The sequence below is a fragment of the Nesoenas mayeri genome, assembly GCF_963082525.1.
Source record: "Nesoenas mayeri genome assembly, chromosome: 27".
In the NCBI taxonomy this organism is placed as follows: domain Eukaryota; kingdom Metazoa; phylum Chordata; class Aves; order Columbiformes; family Columbidae; genus Nesoenas; species Nesoenas mayeri.
The window spans coordinates 1,780,022-1,796,968 of NC_137555.1; the positions used below are offsets into that span (position 1 = coordinate 1,780,022).

The window sequence follows — 16,947 nt, forward strand, 5'->3', positions numbered from 1 at the left end:
TTCCAGCTCTCAGTTTGACGCATCATTTAGAGATTAATGTACCTTCAGCATCCATTAACTACACCCATCTCTGAGCAAACAAAAGGCTCATACACCAAGGTGGGTGAAAGCCTGAAGCCCTGTGAATATTCACAGCAGGTACGTTGCTGTAGAGGACTCAGGGGCTCAGAGGTGATGTCTGTTCTTGCGCACGACAGCAGCAGTTCCTTCTCAGCCCCTGAACAGTGGAGCAGCACATACCCAGATAAAGCACGTTCTTATATTTCTTTCCCTCACCTTTCAAGAAAGTTAGTACTGCAATCTCCCAACAGGAATGTGAGCTGCTGGTTTTCCTAGGCCAAGGAAGACTTGAGCACAAAGCACTTGGCAAATACTTTTCATTCGCTATCTCTAAGAGCAATTACTCAGAGATCTGAGCTGTCTCTGAGCACTGATTCAGCTGTTGAAAGGCAACTTCCCCCAAGCAACCTCCTGACAAAACGCAGGCGGCTGCAATATCTGAGCAGGACACACCAGCATCCTTCCCCATACCTACAGCTTCCTGACAGATTCCCTCTTGCAGCTCAGCCATCCACAAGATGAGCACAGAGGGGTGTAAAGAGCTTTACCCCTAGAAAACACAAAAAGAGATGTCTAGAAAAAGTGTTTGAGAAATCCAGCTTCAGCAATTCAAGACGGTGGCGACACTGTGGGACCTCATGGATGACACACACTAGAAGTTCAGGAAGGAGAGCTGTATTTTTGTCTTCTTACCCCGAAGGGATGGCAGAGGTGCTGAGGTTTCCCATCCCTTCCCACTAGATGGCAAGAGTCCCCCTCCTAACAGCACAGACACTGCGGCCGGGGATGAGGAGCCCAAAAAGGGACTTGTAGCCCTGACGAGCAGTGAGCAGATAGAACTGGGCTCTCCTCCAGTCTGTCAGGATTTATTTTGCTATGACTGAGGAAGCTGCATGCAGGAGAAAGGCAGAAGAAGGGAGGAAATGAGCAGAATAAGGCATTTGGTTGTAAAAAGGGGAAGGAAGCTCAAAAACGCAAGGTACTGGTCTCCATTACTCCCAGGCAAACGCAGCAAATCCCTCCTCAGCCTTAAAAGGCATTATGGAAACATCTGGTTTAATGTCTTCTGGGCTGATTCACCGTGACAGGCCACAGAACATGTCCTAACAAGGACAATCTCCGCTGGTGGTTCTGCTCTTACGCAGAAACTTGAACAATGAGTTCAAGGACAGAGACTCCACTTGCTGAATTTGCTCACAGAGAGGGCAGGAGATGGGATGCAGAAGGGAATGTGGTGGATGCATTACACACCCTTGCGTCTGATCCCACCGTTTTATTAACGCCCTTTGTTCCTGTGCGATCAGGAAGGAGCTGAGGAGCCTCAGTTTTCACAGCAGGTGAAGCCCCAAGAGTTACTCAAGATTACCACCCTCCAAAATTGGGCCACATCAAGCTGGAGAGGCCAGAGAATGGCTAGAAAACATGGCACTGTTGGAATCTCGTTTGCAACTCACCACTGGAGTTATCAGAAGAGAAATGCTGGCAAAGAACCATACACATGAGACCCAGGAACAGAAAACACCTGCAGCCTGGAGGTTCAAATCCTGCACATTATTTGTGGCAGGGAACGTAGAGCTGTAGGTCCTTCCAGGACCCTGGAAAGCATTTGGATTTCAGGAAAACCTGGGTGTCATGTTAGTGTTTTCGGTGCATTTCTATGGCGCTGAGCACTCCCTTTTGAAGACCAAGGCTCTAAAAAGTATCTCCAGCAACACAAACCACTCATCAGCCACCGTTAAACCAGTCCCAAGCCATTTCCCAGCACCACCTCCTACCTGTCCAAAGACCTTCAAGCACAAGCAGGCGAGAAAGTCATTGTCATCCTCCCATTCTTTAAACAAAGGGAGGGTGACCTGAAAATAACAACTATGGGGACCAGGTTCCCTGAACACAACACACAGAGGCTGGTGGCCAGGGACAGGGACACAGCAAGTCCTCATAAGGCTCGTTTGGGCTCTCAATGAGCTTCATGCGTTATTTAGTAGCAACAATGGCAGAAACAATGGGACAAGAAAGAACACGGTGCCCCGGATCGAGCAGGCCATCGAATCGCTATTGATTGTCCCCTAAGTGCTGCAGAGACCGAAAACCCTTTTGTTTCCACAGGCTCCGTAGGGCTGGTGTTCCCGGAGGAGCCCTGTGCTTCATCCCTTCCCACCCTCTCCATCACACTCTGCCTTTCTCATGGGTGTAACTTGTGTCTCCCAATCACTTCTTCTTCCATTAGGGGCCACATTTGGCCTTACTTGGCCATTTTTCCCCACACAAAAGCACAACAACACAAAGAAGAGCGATATGTTTAAGAGGCCATGAAGCCAAAAGCTTTGGTATCACTGGCCTGTCCGTTCCAGGTCACTGGGACAGGTCAAAGAGCAGGGCCCTCGCCTCCCCTCTGCGCTTTTCCACGGGCTTTACCTGCCCCTAATGGACCTGGAGAAAGGACGAGGTGAATAGGAGACGCAGAAGAAAGGAAATAAAGCATGCTAACGCAGAAACAGACACAAACAGATAAACATTACCATTGCGACTTGGGAATCCGAGCCCAGGAATAGGCGCTGAGTGAAAACAGGTATTGCTAAGTCTCTTAAAGGAATCATGTTTCCTCTGGTGCTGTTGTTTAATGCAGTCTCTTCAGAGCAGGCTTGTCCAAGGGTGGGTTTGAAAGGCTTCCTTTTCTTTCTTTTTGCAGCTCCAGATAAAGGCGAGGGGAAAAAAGAGCTGTAAGAATAATATGAACATGTCACAAACTTATTCCTCATCCTGCAAAACCCTAAGGAAGGGAAAAAAAACCAAAGAAACATGACAAAAAACCACCACACACACTCTAATTCTAATGGTTAAGACACTACAGTCAGATTTTCAAAGGAGCTAAGAGCTGAATTTGCAAACACTTGCCACAGGACGGTTCCAACACCAAAAAGCACAGCGGTCTTGTCAATGCAGGCGTTTAGGTTTAGTATTCACTGATCCCTTTTGAAATCTGCACCTCCTCCCCTTGCCTCGTGGGCTTTAAGCTCTTAAAGCAATTAAAGGCACTCGCACATCTGTCAGCCTCAATAAAGTGAACTCGCACAAAGGCCTCACGCAGCCCGTGTGCTGAAATCTTGCGTTGCCTGGTGCCAGTTTGCTGCCCTGATGGTCAAGATCTTATTCAAACCCAGTTTTTGATGCCCTTTCTCCTAAAACACGTTTTCCCAGGACAAAACCCCTACTCTCATACCCTAAACTCAAACCCATCCCAGATACAGCATTAAAACCACCTCCTGAAAGCATCAAGTTCCAAGTCATTTGTGTTCTACTCTTCCTAAGGGTATAAAGCAAGGACAACTGACCTTTTTAGATCCACAGCCTAAGAACCTGCTGAAATTCCCCTCAAGACACTCAGTCCTCTCCAAGCAACAGCAGGAATGGATTCTACACCCCTATGGACTCTATGGAGTGGTCTCCATGCCCCAGGAGCGTTGTTAAATCAATCCAAGGCAACCAGTCTCTTTTTGGCTTGTTTTTCCACTTCAGTTCTTGGCTGTAAAGCCCTCTGCACATTTCACTGCTTGTCACAGCATCCCACCCCACTTCTACTGCACCTTCTCCACAGCAGCAACAAAAGCCACCATCCCACCCTTTCTCCAGAGCTCAAAACCTTCATGTTAGAGCTGGATTAGCTCAGATGAGCAGTAACATACCCAAAGAGCACCAGAGCACAGCACCATCTGCTCTTCCTCAGCCTCCTGTTCTCCCTGCCCTGATATGCTCTTGCTTCTAATGAGTATAATCACTTTCTCCTGTGCACCTTAATTAACTCAGCTGCCTCTCACTGTGCCTCCTACACCTGAGTGAGATCAAGGGGTGTCACTCTTTATTCTGAACCAACTCACTAGAAAAAGCGGGACAATACCACCATGACCCAGAAGGAGAACAAAGTCAATGGGAAAAAAGCTTCCTGCCCCATTTTCCCCGAACACTTTCTCACCACCATCCATCACCTTATCTCCCTTCCCATTCCAAACACTCCTGCTTCATATCTTCATTCCCCAGCGTGGTGCTTTCAAAAAAAACCTGAGTGTGGAAACCCTGAAGCTCCATGTGAGCACAAGCCCCATCTGTGTCCGTTCTCCCAGTGCTGTACCTGTTCCTATCGCATTCACCTGCGTCTCGTTCTACCAAAACCTTCCAGCTCTGGGGGCCATAAAACACACGCTCCATCCTGCACAGCCAGGGCTGGTCCATCCTACAAGATAAAAAAGCAGCATCGAAATCCTGCGCTTGGTTCAACCGTGACATCCTACATAACTTCAGACAACTGTTTTTCCTTATAGCACATTGGTTAAGGCCGGAAGAGTTGTTTCATTTTATTTTTCTTCATGACTGTCCATTAGTTAATAACAATTTGCTGGCTTTATTAAAGAATAAATATTAAAGTTATATATTACAACGATTTCTCTCTTTTTGGCGTTAAGTGTTAAGGATGCCACTAAGAAGAAAACGCTGCCGCATCTAAAAGGAATTTCTGCTTTAGGTCTGAAACTTTCCTTCTTTTTTTCATATTTTTATGATTTTCCTAAGTTTCTTTATTGGTCTCTTTTGGGTTGGACTGTTTTCTGCTTGCTGCACTCAAGACACTCTCTCTTTTGGTAAGAGATGCTCAGCGTCTGCCTGGATTTTGCCAAGTCTCACACTGATACTTCCACTATCGTGGAAGGAGCTGCTTTATCTAAGGGCGCAATTAAAAGCTCCGGCCTTTCATTTTGGGCATCTCAGAATCGGGAAGTACAAGCTCTGTAACAATGGGCACCGTCAGCTTCCTGATAATTCTTATCGGCCCAGGACTGCAACAAGTTTGTACCACAGCTCCTGACTGTGTATTATCTAAGTGCTCGAAAAGTAGCAAATCGCAAACCAGCGCTTGGATTTGAAAGGCACAAAGGATCCTTTATAAAAAGGAGTCATTGTTATTTCTGAACATTCAGTTCAAGATTCTGTTGCCATTTCAAAATTCCATCACGTATCCAGGTAATTCTTATGACTGCAGCAGCCGTCTCCAGACGTGGGGTGGAAGGGATGGGAGGTTTAGCACCTAAATTTAGCTGCAGTTCAGCAGATCAGGCCTAAATTCCCCTACACAAAGGCAAAACCAAGCATATGGAAAGGAGACAAACCAGTTCAAAGTATCTAGATTTTTAGATGAATAAACTGCACCTTAAATATGACAAAAATGGTATGAACGTGTCTCGTTTCCAGCACTGCAAACAGCATCCAGTTTTCCAGCACATTCACACCTACTAGAAGAGAAGAAAGTTTGGCCAGTTGGATACAAGCAGCGAGAACAAAAGGGATATTGTGCAATAAAATACCCATACACCAGAAGTTCATAAAAATCCCACTTTTAATCATGGACAAATCTGCTTTCAAGTAAAATCAACAGTTTTAAATAAAATATAAATTAACAAATCAGAGTACCCAAAACCAACAACAAGAGACACTGTGCATGTCTACTCTAGCAGAAACAGAAGTCTGGGCGTATTCCAGTTCTCTTCACCTTACTGGAGTTTCAGGGAGATCTCTGAATGATTATGAAACAGAAATAAAGGATTAAAAACCAGTGACTTTTGCCACTATGAGGATATCACTTCCGAGACAAATGGGGCAAGTGTCACATAACCAAAACTGATTTAAGCAGTTTTGTGGAAGCACAGCATTGGGTGCAATAGATTTTTCTTCTCCATCACAGTACTTATTCCAGAATATAAAAAATCAGATAAGCTGTCCTAAAAGGTTCTCTTACTGCTTTTGAAAACCCTGCACTTCCTTTTCTTTGACTGAGCAGGCTCAGAATCAAGGAGTCAAGTGATATCAATCCTGGAATCTGGAAAAGAAGAGAAAAGCAGTCCTCATTCACCCCAGCTAACAGTATTTCACAACCTCACCCAAAGGATGAGAATTCACACTCATTCTCTTACCATACATAGCTTAAGCTGCTACTACTCATTTACTGACAAGTCTTTGCTTGTCCCATTACACACAAAAGTGCAATATTGAAAATAAAACACATAATTTTTGGCAGATATTGTCTAACGAGACTAAGCCAAGTTGACCCCGTTTTCCCACGTTTCCAAAGCCCAGCTGTATCCCACGCTCTAGGCAATCTGCTTCTTCAATGGTTTAAAGGGACAAAAAGGAGGAACCCTGAGGCAAAAATGGCTTTTTGTGTAGCAAGTCCAATAAAAAGTCTCCGCCGCAGCATCTCATAAGGGTCCTGCGATCTTCTGTGCTGGGAGACCTTCCTCGATCCAGAGGGAAGAGGACGAGCCGTTGCGCAGCATTCGCCTGTGGATGCGCCGCAGCCTCAGCAGGTAAAGCAGGATGGAGAGCAGCACGATCAGAAAACACACAAAAAACAAGTAGTGATTGTAAACGAAGGAGAAGCTCCTCCAGTGAGAGTGACTGCCACGGAAGTTTTCTTGTTGGATGTCTCTGAAAAGAATCAAAGGGATAACAGACCTAAGTTGCAAGTCAAACTTTGCCTCTGAATTATCCTACCAAACGATACAGAGCCCGTTTGAGTAGAATCATCTTTATAAAGCATTAATTGAGCTGCCTGAAATACATACTGAGGACATATACAAGGCACTGGCAACATCACCTGCTTCACTCTCCTCACGTTTCTTCCCTTCACAGAACTCCCACACCTTCCACCCAAACGGTATTTCCAGATATTTGAGAAAACAGCTGGTACCTTAAAGGTAAAAACCGCGTTCGGTAAAGAATGGCTCCCAAGGTCCACTGCACCTCTTTATCATAAACCTGCAGAGCTGTTTTCAAATTGTTGTAACTCACAGGAAAAGAGAAGCCGCTGTGAAATACTTCATACATCCAGGCGGACTTAAAACACTGGTACCTATAGAAAGAGCAGCACAAGGTCAGACCGGCAGTCAGAGAGTCCCAGAGGACCGGGGAGCACAATTAGACACATAATTACCAGTACTTTTTAACGGCTGATGCAATATTTAAGGTTATATTCACACTTTCAATGATTTCATTAAATGGATCATTGGGACATGACCTCGACCTCTCCCTGGTGACTTCGCGCAAATGAATTTGCTGTACAAACACAAATACTCACTTCAATCTGTGGAGATCAGCATGTGATGCATAAAGACCACGGTCAAAACGCTCCCGGAGGACGGACCACTTAGTGGCACAATAATCCTTCAAGGAAAAAAAAAGAAAGACTTCAACATTGCTTCTGCCTCGAGCAGAAAAAAAGCTGGAAAACTCCAAAAACCAGCTCGCCTCGCGCTGCTTATAATCCAGATCACAAATTTCATGGTATTTTCTGTAACATTTTGATCCATATTTGGCACATGCAGTTAAATTAATATCAGTAGCACTTAAAGTCTTTGGTCAGGTACCTGGAGATGTTTTTAGGGCATTAAAGCAGCTCATATTCATTTATTTTATGTTGTAGCCTTACTTGAAACTGTCCCCAACAGATTGAGCCCTGTCAGGAGTAACAGCTGAGAAACTGCTACAAAAATGCATGAAGCAAGAGGAATTGATTTTTCTAACAACTAATTCATTCTTAAAAAGAAGCAAGGGATGGAATCAGCACAGATTTCCTCATTATCAATAGTTCTGCTGGTACTTGAGTACCATGAGCCCCATTCTCTCTATGGCCTATTTTACTATCGTGCCTTAAAACAAGAAAGAAAACCCAGTGAGGAAGAATGATGTTCTGTGATAGTTCACTGCAGGATAAAAGCATTTTGGATCTTCAGAAGGACAGTTTTGTTGCAGGACTTTTGGAACAAAACGCTTCTGGAGAGTTGTTTTGATTTAGAAAAAGCTTTCTCTCCAGAACACTTTACCTTTGCAGCTTTCATAAACTTGGCAGCATTGTAATCTCCTCCCATGCGTAACACATCCTCGGTGCAGTAGTAGAACTCTGAGAAGCCATAGAATTCGCTGTTCTGGAAGTGCACAGCAGGCTGGTAGACACCGTTCAGGGACGTCTGCGTTTCATTGGTCTTATTCATGAAGGGCTGAATGATCTCACGACACAGATTGAAGTCTCCCGTTCCTCGCAGATACATGATCTGTCCGTTCTGCTGGATCTCGTCCTGAGCATCCAGGGGCAGGCAAGGATCTAGGTAGGGTAAATCAGAACTCATGCCAGTCTGTTTGCCCAGCAGTCTGTATAAAAGAAAAGAATAAGCACAGTAACAACTCAAAATCAGAAACATCGAGCTCTGAGATAAAACAGCATCAAATTTAAAGAAACTTCAGCATTGCACACAGAGAAATTAAGTTTTATATCAGGACTTTTTGCTAAATATATCCAGGTTAGGGGCTTCCTGAGCCCAGTGATGCACAGAACCATATTCCCAAGCAGACCCTTACTTGTTTTTAAGCACTGTGCTGGTGAACACACTGTCTTCGTATCTCTGGCGCGCTGCATTTCCTCCAAAGCCAAGGAACGTGGCTACGTAGACTCTGTACACGTGCTCAGTTTGATGAGCATCACAGCCCAGGTTGAATTCTGCAAGTAAGTTTTTGGCTACTTCCTCCTGTATGAACAAACACCCAAGATTAGCTATAAACAATATGAACCAGAATCTAAAAAATTAGGGTTTTGGACAACTGCATGCCCTCGACATCTTTAAACTTCACTCCTTACTTATCTGTATCTATAATTTATACAACCTGTGATAATAAAAACCCATCATTTCATGCGAAGATATATATCATTATAACGATGCATTGAGAGGCAAAACATAGGGCTTTTATGCTGTTCTTTAGATAATTTCTCAATAAAGCTAATAGGAGGTTATTCAGCTTCAAGAAGTCAGGAATTCCTCTGGAACTCAGTGAACTGAGGTTAGAGCAATTTATGCTCCATTTAAGACTTGTAACAGAGATATTTGCTTCCTACAATAGATGAATTGTGCTGAGGATGTAGATGATATTTAAATAAACTGTACTGTTACGCCCCGTGTCCTGTTAATTCCATTTCTTCGAACCCAACTTGAAGGAAAAAGTCATATTTTATACAACTTCTCGTATAGGAACCACACAATGTTTTGTTTCTAAACTCCTACAGTCTCATAAGAAATTCAAAAATGGCACATATATGCACACACACAGAGAGAATGCACGCCCACTTAAATGAAAAAATTAGTGGCAAATTATAATAATGAAAGTGAAATGGGTGTTCAAATGAACAAAATACAAATGAAGTGCTTAGCTGATGAAGGATTTGTATTTCCCTTCTTCTCTTGCCTTGGTTTTGGAACGTGACGTAATGAAGAACAGGACTCGCAACAAAGAAAACCAAACCAACGAATACACGTGAAAATAAACCAAAAGGAAAAGAAGGAAGTTGCACAGATAATAACCTGCTGCGAAGAGGCAAAGCTTACAGTTTTAGGGACTTCATACGCTATCTGAGTCGACACGCCGCCCATGTCGAGAATACCCACTGTCCTCTTACGGAAAATGGCCTCTTTGTTCTCGCTGCCTGGGACGTGCACCTCCACAATCGCCTCATCCTCTGCACAAAACCATAAAAGACCAATGAGAAATACAGCTGAGCTGGGCCTAAAGTTAACTTTCGGTTTTTGGCAATGCAGATTGAAGTTTCACAAAGAAATGAAGCCAACATCAGCACATGCACTGTTCACTCATATCTAAAATCAACAGGGAAAGCACAGGAAGGTACTTGAAGTCCTCCCTAAAATCCAGTTCACAATTAAGATACTTACCATCATCTGTGTGTTCAAATCTCCCAAGAACAAAGTTGATGCCGATCCACGCGTACACTCCTATGTGCATAAGAAAACAGATTTCAGGAGTATCTGGTACGTATCATCTTAAAAACAGAGAGGGATCTTTTTCCATGTGAGTTATTATGATATATCACTGCTCATAGTTTATTACATAGAATATTTACAAGTTAAACATTCCTGACAAGTTAGTCTATTCCATCTCTCCCAAGTCAAGGCTATAATAAAGTCCTAATTCTATGTATTAAAGACAGTCTGATGTGTAAATTTCACCAAAAATAAGCACTTTATATTTTAAAGTGATTTTAAGCTGATCACACCAGAACATCGCTCCTTTAGAAACTGTTTTTCCCTGCAAAGTTTCTTCCATCAAGAACATTGTGCCTTATCCTCACCCCCTCCTCCCCAAAGCTGGAGAAAATAGATTGAAATTCCTGCTAAACACAGAGAAGTTGTTTTCACGGATAATTAGAAAACATTTAGACAAGTTAGAGGATCACAGCAGATGATCATCTCCACACTCCACATGGTGCTACTGAGGAATAAGGTCTCCCAACCAAACTACAATTTTAAAAAGCAACAGTAACAACAAAATTATCCAAGTTGTACCGTGAAAATAATAAACATTTCAAAGGTCGCTTTTCCAACGTTAACCTACCTTCCTGCTTTCCCGAAATAACCTCTGCATGTGAGTCCGAAAACAGAAAATCAAAATGCACGGGAATATCCGTGAGCAGATCTTCAAGTATCGCCTTCTGCTGGCTGCAAAATGACATTTGGGGCAGTTAAAAAGAGTCAGACACACCAAGGTCACTATTCTAAAGGCTAAAAATAAGATGTGCAATAACCTTTCTGGCAGAATCCTCATTCCTGCAGTACACAGAATGTAAAGAGGCGTCTCTTTGTGTTTTGCGCGTGGCACGTGTTCGGCAGCAAAGCTCAGAAGTGGAGAAATATAATCGCTGACCTTTTCAGGAGAGCTGGCAAACTCCGAAATGCCTGGTGAAACAGATAAATACGAGCGTGAAACAACTCAAGCACCAGGTATTTCCTGGTAAATCTCAACGACCAACACAGCAGAGAAATGAGCAACCCAAAGCCAAACTCAGGAAATCGACTACAGGAATACAAACCAAGTTAACAGTTAATCATCCTCTAAATATGAAACAAAAACCTGCATTAGGTTTATTACCTATTTATATAATTGCTTGGGGGGAGTGCCACGCTGACAACTCACAAGTCTCCTTTACCCAGAGATTTTAAATATGGGATTCGAAAAAGCAAAGTTGGGACAGGCAACTATTTAGAAAATTGCATCTAGTATTAATTTCTTTTCAGTACCTGGTTTAATTTTCATAACGACTGGTTTTCTGGTCTTGTCCCTCATCTGCTTGATGTCCAAGAGATCGTGTGGATTCCCGTTGTGCCGTGGCCAACAATACACAAAAATCCTCGAGCCGCTGCTGCCACAGTCCACGACGATCCCATAGTTCAGATTGGGGTTGTTTGTATCTGTGGCTTCAGTGTCAGTTACTCGGGCAAGATATCTGGAAGAAAACCAGATGTTGGGTTGAATATAGAAGTTTTTCTCAACATCAGACAACAGTTTCCCGATAGGAATCACTCAGTTTTCACTATTGCTGAAGGAAGTGAAGTGCCACCAATAAGAATCAAATTCCCACAATAAATCTGAAAGTAATTTTCAAAATAATTTACCACGCAACATTCTGGCACCAATAGTTTTACTGAGCTGCTACAGACAGATAAAATATTAGAAAGCTGAATTATTGATAAGTGATAATCAACTTAGACAAGGAATGCTTCATAAAAAGCAGGAAGTTTTACTCATCCATTTCCCATCCCTTCACATATTTTACAGACACAACCTGCCAGTGTTTTCTCTTTCGCACCAAAACTACATTTTGTTCCTTCTCAAAAAGCCTCTCCCGCTCTCACCTGTGGAACCTTTTGTCCCTGTACGCACGCCCATATTTATTGCGGATAACAACCAGCGAGTAGTAAAGCAAAGAGACGGCAGCAGCAAGAATTCCTATCACGAGGATCTGCCGCAGGGTGGTGTTGAGAATCCGGGGACACCCCACCGGGGAGATGCTGAAGTGCCAAGAAGCAGGAAGCAAACACGAGATGCTGATCCTAAAATTCAAAGGGGATAATCTGCTTAAAAAATGGACTTTACTACCAAAAAGAAGCACAATGCATTTTAAAACAGGCTAAGGACAAACAGATTCTTTATAAAACTTTTTACTCTGCTCTAGCTTTGCTCATGCTCTGGCTTGAGTGTAACCAAGACACTATTCCCACCTTTGAATTCACCATTAGCCACGAATTAATGATTAAGTTCCCTGTCCTTCACTCAACAGACATCACAGCTTGATCTGACAGTTCCTTTGGGATTCTTACCTCCCCATTTTGGGATGCGAGAAGCAGAAAGACCAGCTGGTGCTCCGACATCAGCTGGTCACCTCAGACTGAGCAGGCGTGCCCCCCATTCCCAAAGCCATCGCTCTTCTGTTCCTGAGCTAGAAAGAAAACACAGATGGATATTCAGCCTCGCTACCACCTGCAAAGCCAGTCCCCAAGATGTAAACCACAGAATGCCAGAATGTCAGGGGTTGGAAGGGACCTGGAAAGCTCATCCAGTGCAATCCCCCCATGGAGCAGGAACACCCAGATGAGGTTACACAGGAAGGTGTCCAGGCGGGTTGGAATGTCTGCACAGAAGGAGACTCCACAACCCCCCTGGGCAGCCTGGGCCAGGCTCTGCCACCCTCACCGGGAACAAGTTTCTTCTCATATTTAAGCGGAACCTCCTGTGTTCCAGTTTGAACCCATTACCCCTTGTCCTATCACTGGTTGTCACCGAGAAGAGTCTGGCTCCATCCTCCTGACACTCACCCTTTATAAACAATAAGGTCACCCCTCAGTCTCCTCTTCTCCAAGCTCCAGAGCCCCAGCTCCCTCAGCCTTTCCTCACACAGGAGATGCTCCACTCCCTCATCTTTGTAAGGGCACCAGACATAACATAACAGAAGCAATATTTTAAAAACCCCACGAATGCTGACAGCTCAACACAGGCCAGGGCTGCCCGTCCTTCCCCACCGCCCCCGCCGCTCTCACAGCCCGTCCTCACACACTCCGCTTAACAAACCACCCGCCCGAGGTGCCACCAAGGCCCCGCTCCGAGCGAACAGGCCCCAGCAGCCCCCGGAGGACCCTCGGCCCTTCCTCCGGACCCCAGCGGCGGGCAGGCCGCACGGCCCGGCCCCGTGTAACCCCCCGTGCGCCGCAGCTCCGCTCTCCGCTCTCCGCTCCCCCGTTCCCTCGGCCGGGCCCCGGGCAGCGGACACTGCGCTCACCTCCCGCCCCGCCGCATAGCAACGGGACACCGCGCCACTTCCGGGGCCCGCCGCCGGACGTGACGCACGCACGCACGCACACATATACGTGGCGCGGACGTTCGCGATGCTGGGCTGGCAAAGGGATTCCCCGGGGGGGGCGTGGCCACTGGTGCGAGGGGGGCGTGGTTGGTGCGTGGGGGCGTGGTTGGCGTGGGGGGCGTGGCCAAGGCGCGGGGGCGTGGCCAAGGCGCAGGCGTTGAATTCATGCTTGTTTAATTATTGATTTAATTAATATATTACTTAAAAATAACTAATAAATTAATATATAGCCTGGGGGCAAATGCTGCGGGGTTCTGCAAGCTGTAGATGGCATTGCCGGCATAACCATAAATACAGTAAATAAACATACAAGCAGACACTTCTAAATACAAATATACACACAGAAACATTCGTTTGTACATTAAATGCATGCAGTGGGATGGTAGCAGCCATAATAAGCATCTAAATGTTTATGATTTAAGTAATAAATACATGAATCTGGTTAAATAAAATGAGTTAAAAGCCGCTCGGTGCCTCGCAGGAGGAACCTCCTGCGCGTTGCCACTGAGCGGCAGCACCAATGTGCCCACGCAGCGCTGGGAGCTGCAAAGAAAACGTTTATCCAGGCAACGATAATGTGTTAATAACAGGAATAACCTCGTGGAGAGGCCGGGGAGCCTCGCTGGAGCGGTTCCCGGGATGACGGGTTTTTCACACTGGATTTTGCGTGCTGCGTTTTGCACGCCGGGTTTTGCTGGTCGGGGTTTGCACACCGGATCTTGCACACCACGTTTTGCACACTGGGTTTTCCCTGCTGGGTTTTGCACACTGAGTTTGGCACGCTGAGTTCTGCACATTGAGTTCTGCACACTGAGATTTTCACACTGGATTTTGCACACTGAGTTTTGCACACTGAGTTTTCCCTGCTGGGTTTTGCACACTGACTTTGGCACGCTGAGTTCTGCACACTGAGTTTTTCACACTGGATTTTGCACATTGAGTTTTGCACGCTGAGTTTTGCATGCTGGATTTTGCACACTGGATTTTGCACACTGAGTTCTGCACACTGAGTTTTGCACGCTGGATTTTGCACACTGGCTTTTTCACACTGAGTTTTGCACGCTGAGTTCTGCACACTGAGTTTTGCACGCTGGATTTTGCACGCTGAGTTTTGCACACTGAGATTTTCACACTGGATTTTGCATGCTGGATTTTGCACACTGAGTTTTGCACGCTGAGTTCTGCAGACTGAGTTCTGCACGCTGGATTTTGCACACTGAGTTTTGCATGCCGAGTTCTGTACACTGAGTTTTGCATGCTGGATTTTGCACACTCAGTTTTGCACGCTGAGTTTTGCACACTAAGTTCTGCATACTGAGTTCTGCACACTGAGTTTTGCATGCTGAGTTCTGCACACTGAGTTTTGCACACTGGATTTTGCACGCCGGATTTTGCACGCTGGATTTTGCACACTGGATTTTGCACACTGAGTTCTCCACACTGAGTTTTTCACGCTGGATTTTGCACGCTGGATTTTGCACACTGAGTTCTGCCGCATAACCAGGCTGGGACCGCAGCTCCGCTTCCCACCGTATCTCACTGCAGCTACTTTGCCATGCGCTGAGAACGAAGTCACTTGTCTCTAACACGTTTTCGCACAATAGTTAAAGTGTTTCAATTAACTCCTCATAGAAGCAAAGCAGAAATATACGAAGCCACACCATGCGTGGGGTGCCATGGACTGAGGGCAGGGGAGAGCGATTTGCTGGGGCTGGAGGGAGGACCCCAGGTCTGCAGCTCCAAAATGGGCAAGACATTTGGTGTCTTTAGGATTTTTGCGTTTTAACTCTTGTCCATGGGTGTATATCCCTTGTTACATTGGGCCCAAACGGAGCGGACAGCCTTGAACTTGCAAGGAAAGCTGTGCTGGGTGTGCGCCGGCAAGAAAGAAAATGCTTTGGGACGGCAAATTATGCCTAATTAATGAGAGGACCTGCAAGGAGAAGGAGCTTTAGGACCGTCTTGGCATTGCGCAGGCTCCCACCGGCCACACAGCAGCTGTCGCAGCCCTTTCCGAGCTGAATTTCACCCAAAAGCAGCTGCTGCAGGTTGCGACTTGGGGGAAATGGCTGCGGGATGCTGCTGTGATGCATGGAGACGAAGGCACAAGCAGGAGCATGTTGGCGGCGGCAAAGGCTTTGTGGGCTGAAAGAAACACCCATCAAACCACGCAAACAAAACCACAGCGCTGGGGGGTGGTTTGCTGGGAGCTCGGGGTGGATTCTGCATCTCCAGGGGTCGCCCTGGGCCGAAACGGGTGTTCGAGATGCTGAAAAACGTGCGGGAATTGAAGAGCTGCCCATAAAACCCTCATTGCCAGAGTCCGTGGGCGGCACAAAATGGAGGAATGCATGCCGGTTGTTTTTGAGCGTGCTAATTGTTTCCAGATGCGTGCTCCTCGTGGTGAAAACACTGGTTGTTTGCGAATGTATTTCATTCCACCGTTAACAGCACCGCCAAGCGGGAGTAAAACCTTTCCTGCCGGTGACACAGACCTGGGCTCTGCCTCTGGGCTCCCAGCATTCTGCAGGGAAGTTTTCCCCTAATCCTGCTTTGCTCACCCTGTGAATGCGGAAGAAATTTGGGATAAAGCTGCTAAAATCCTTTGGTTCGCTCTGAATTGGCGCCTGGAGTGAGCAGCTTGATGCAGAACCAAAGCGCTGGGGCATCAACCATTTCCAAAGGAAAACCCACGTGTAGGACACGCACAGGTCCCCCCCTGAGCCCCCGTTGAGGTGTGTGCGGGGTGCCCGGTCGCTATCTCAGGGCAGCACGTCGCCCATCCCACCGCACCCTCCCCAATATCAGCCCTACCGAGCACCGGGACCAGCAGATATCACCCAGCGCTGAGCCGTGTCTCCCAGCTGGACTTTTCCCCTTGCATTTTTGTGTGTATTTGTTAAAACATCCCTCTGCCCATTTCCAAGGGCATCCCTGCTGCTGGCCGCACTCACTCCGCGGCGATTAAAGCCCATTTCTTCTTCGCTTGCACTGCAGCAGCAGGTTAGGACTGCCCGCCAGCCACAGCCCCATTTGCAGAGCCTTCATCTCCTCCTTTTCTGCTCTTTTCATCACACAAAACCCTGCCCAGAAGAGGCAGGTTAAAGAACATGACCAAGGCCATGCGAGGAGTCAGTGGCAGAGGAGGATCATCGCCAGCTCTAAACAACAAGCCAGGATTTTCTCCTTTCTTTCTGGTTCTAATTTTGCTAAGTGCTAGAAACAAGGCAAAAATAAACCAGAAGGGCTGTAGCCAGCCCCAGCAAACAAACCCCATGGGATCCTTCCAGCCGCTTCTGCCCAGTGCCACCAGTCACTCCCGGCAGCACCACCAGCATGTGCTGCGCCTTCCCCATTGTTTCCCCAGGGCTTCAAACTAGAAAGGCAAGTCGATGAGAAAAAACTTGGGTCCAGGAAGTAATACAAAAGCCAAGCTTAATTATACACATTGGGTATTGCCTCTCCCTGTGCCATTCATCCACGGAGCGAGGCAATGGTAAATTAGGTCAGGTTATGTGAGCACTGAAATAAAACCCACAGGCCAAATTCCTGGTGTCCACACCTCCTTTACCTCCGAGGTTGCATAAATGTTGACATACGCTGGATCTGTCTGCATTGCTGAGTTTTCAGATTTCGGCTGTTTTGGTGTA

At 46.1% G+C, this 16,947-nt stretch overlaps 2 protein-coding genes across 8 annotated transcripts in view; both read right to left on the reverse strand.

Annotated features, from left to right (window-relative positions):
- The window catches only part of LOXL2 (lysyl oxidase like 2), a 49,843-nt gene extending 43,700 nt beyond the window's left edge, over positions 1 to 6,143 (reverse strand). The window contains exons 1-5 of one of the 3 annotated variants that reach the window (XM_080360072.1): positions 6,018 to 6,143; positions 5,843 to 5,923; positions 5,257 to 5,339; positions 4,187 to 4,288; positions 2,580 to 2,778 (exon numbers count right to left, since the gene is read on the reverse strand). The gene's annotated coding sequence lies outside the window, so the exon portion shown is untranslated. Of the gene's footprint in view, positions 1 to 2,579; positions 2,779 to 4,186; positions 4,289 to 5,256; positions 5,340 to 5,842; positions 5,977 to 6,017 lie in introns of those variants that run through there. The other 2 variants (XM_080360070.1, XM_080360071.1) reach the window with 2 other exon arrangements.
- ENTPD4 (ectonucleoside triphosphate diphosphohydrolase 4) lies at positions 5,426 to 13,260 on the reverse strand. 5 transcript variants are annotated; one of them, XM_080360082.1, is made up of 14 exons: positions 13,217 to 13,260; positions 12,261 to 12,379; positions 11,796 to 11,993; positions 11,181 to 11,386; positions 10,688 to 10,838; positions 10,498 to 10,601; positions 9,819 to 9,878; positions 9,453 to 9,607; positions 8,458 to 8,624; positions 7,926 to 8,250; positions 7,181 to 7,266; positions 6,895 to 6,955; positions 6,701 to 6,793; positions 5,426 to 6,531 (listed from the first exon to the last, which is right to left on the reverse strand). In XM_080360082.1, exons 2-14 carry the CDS (start codon positions 12,266 to 12,268, stop codon positions 6,220 to 6,222), a joined length of 1,926 nt encoding a protein of 641 aa, XP_080216208.1. In that variant the 5' UTR covers positions 12,269 to 12,379; positions 13,217 to 13,260; the 3' UTR covers positions 5,426 to 6,219. The 5 variants fall into 5 exon arrangements, with proteins under 5 accessions (XP_080216208.1, XP_080216209.1, XP_080216207.1 ...); XM_080360083.1 differs by lacking the exon at positions 13,217 to 13,260 and adding an exon at positions 12,756 to 13,169 and having other exon boundaries at positions 9,477 to 9,607; XM_080360081.1 differs by lacking the exon at positions 13,217 to 13,260 and adding an exon at positions 12,756 to 13,169.
- Between the last annotated feature and the right edge of the window lie 3,687 nt (positions 13,261 to 16,947).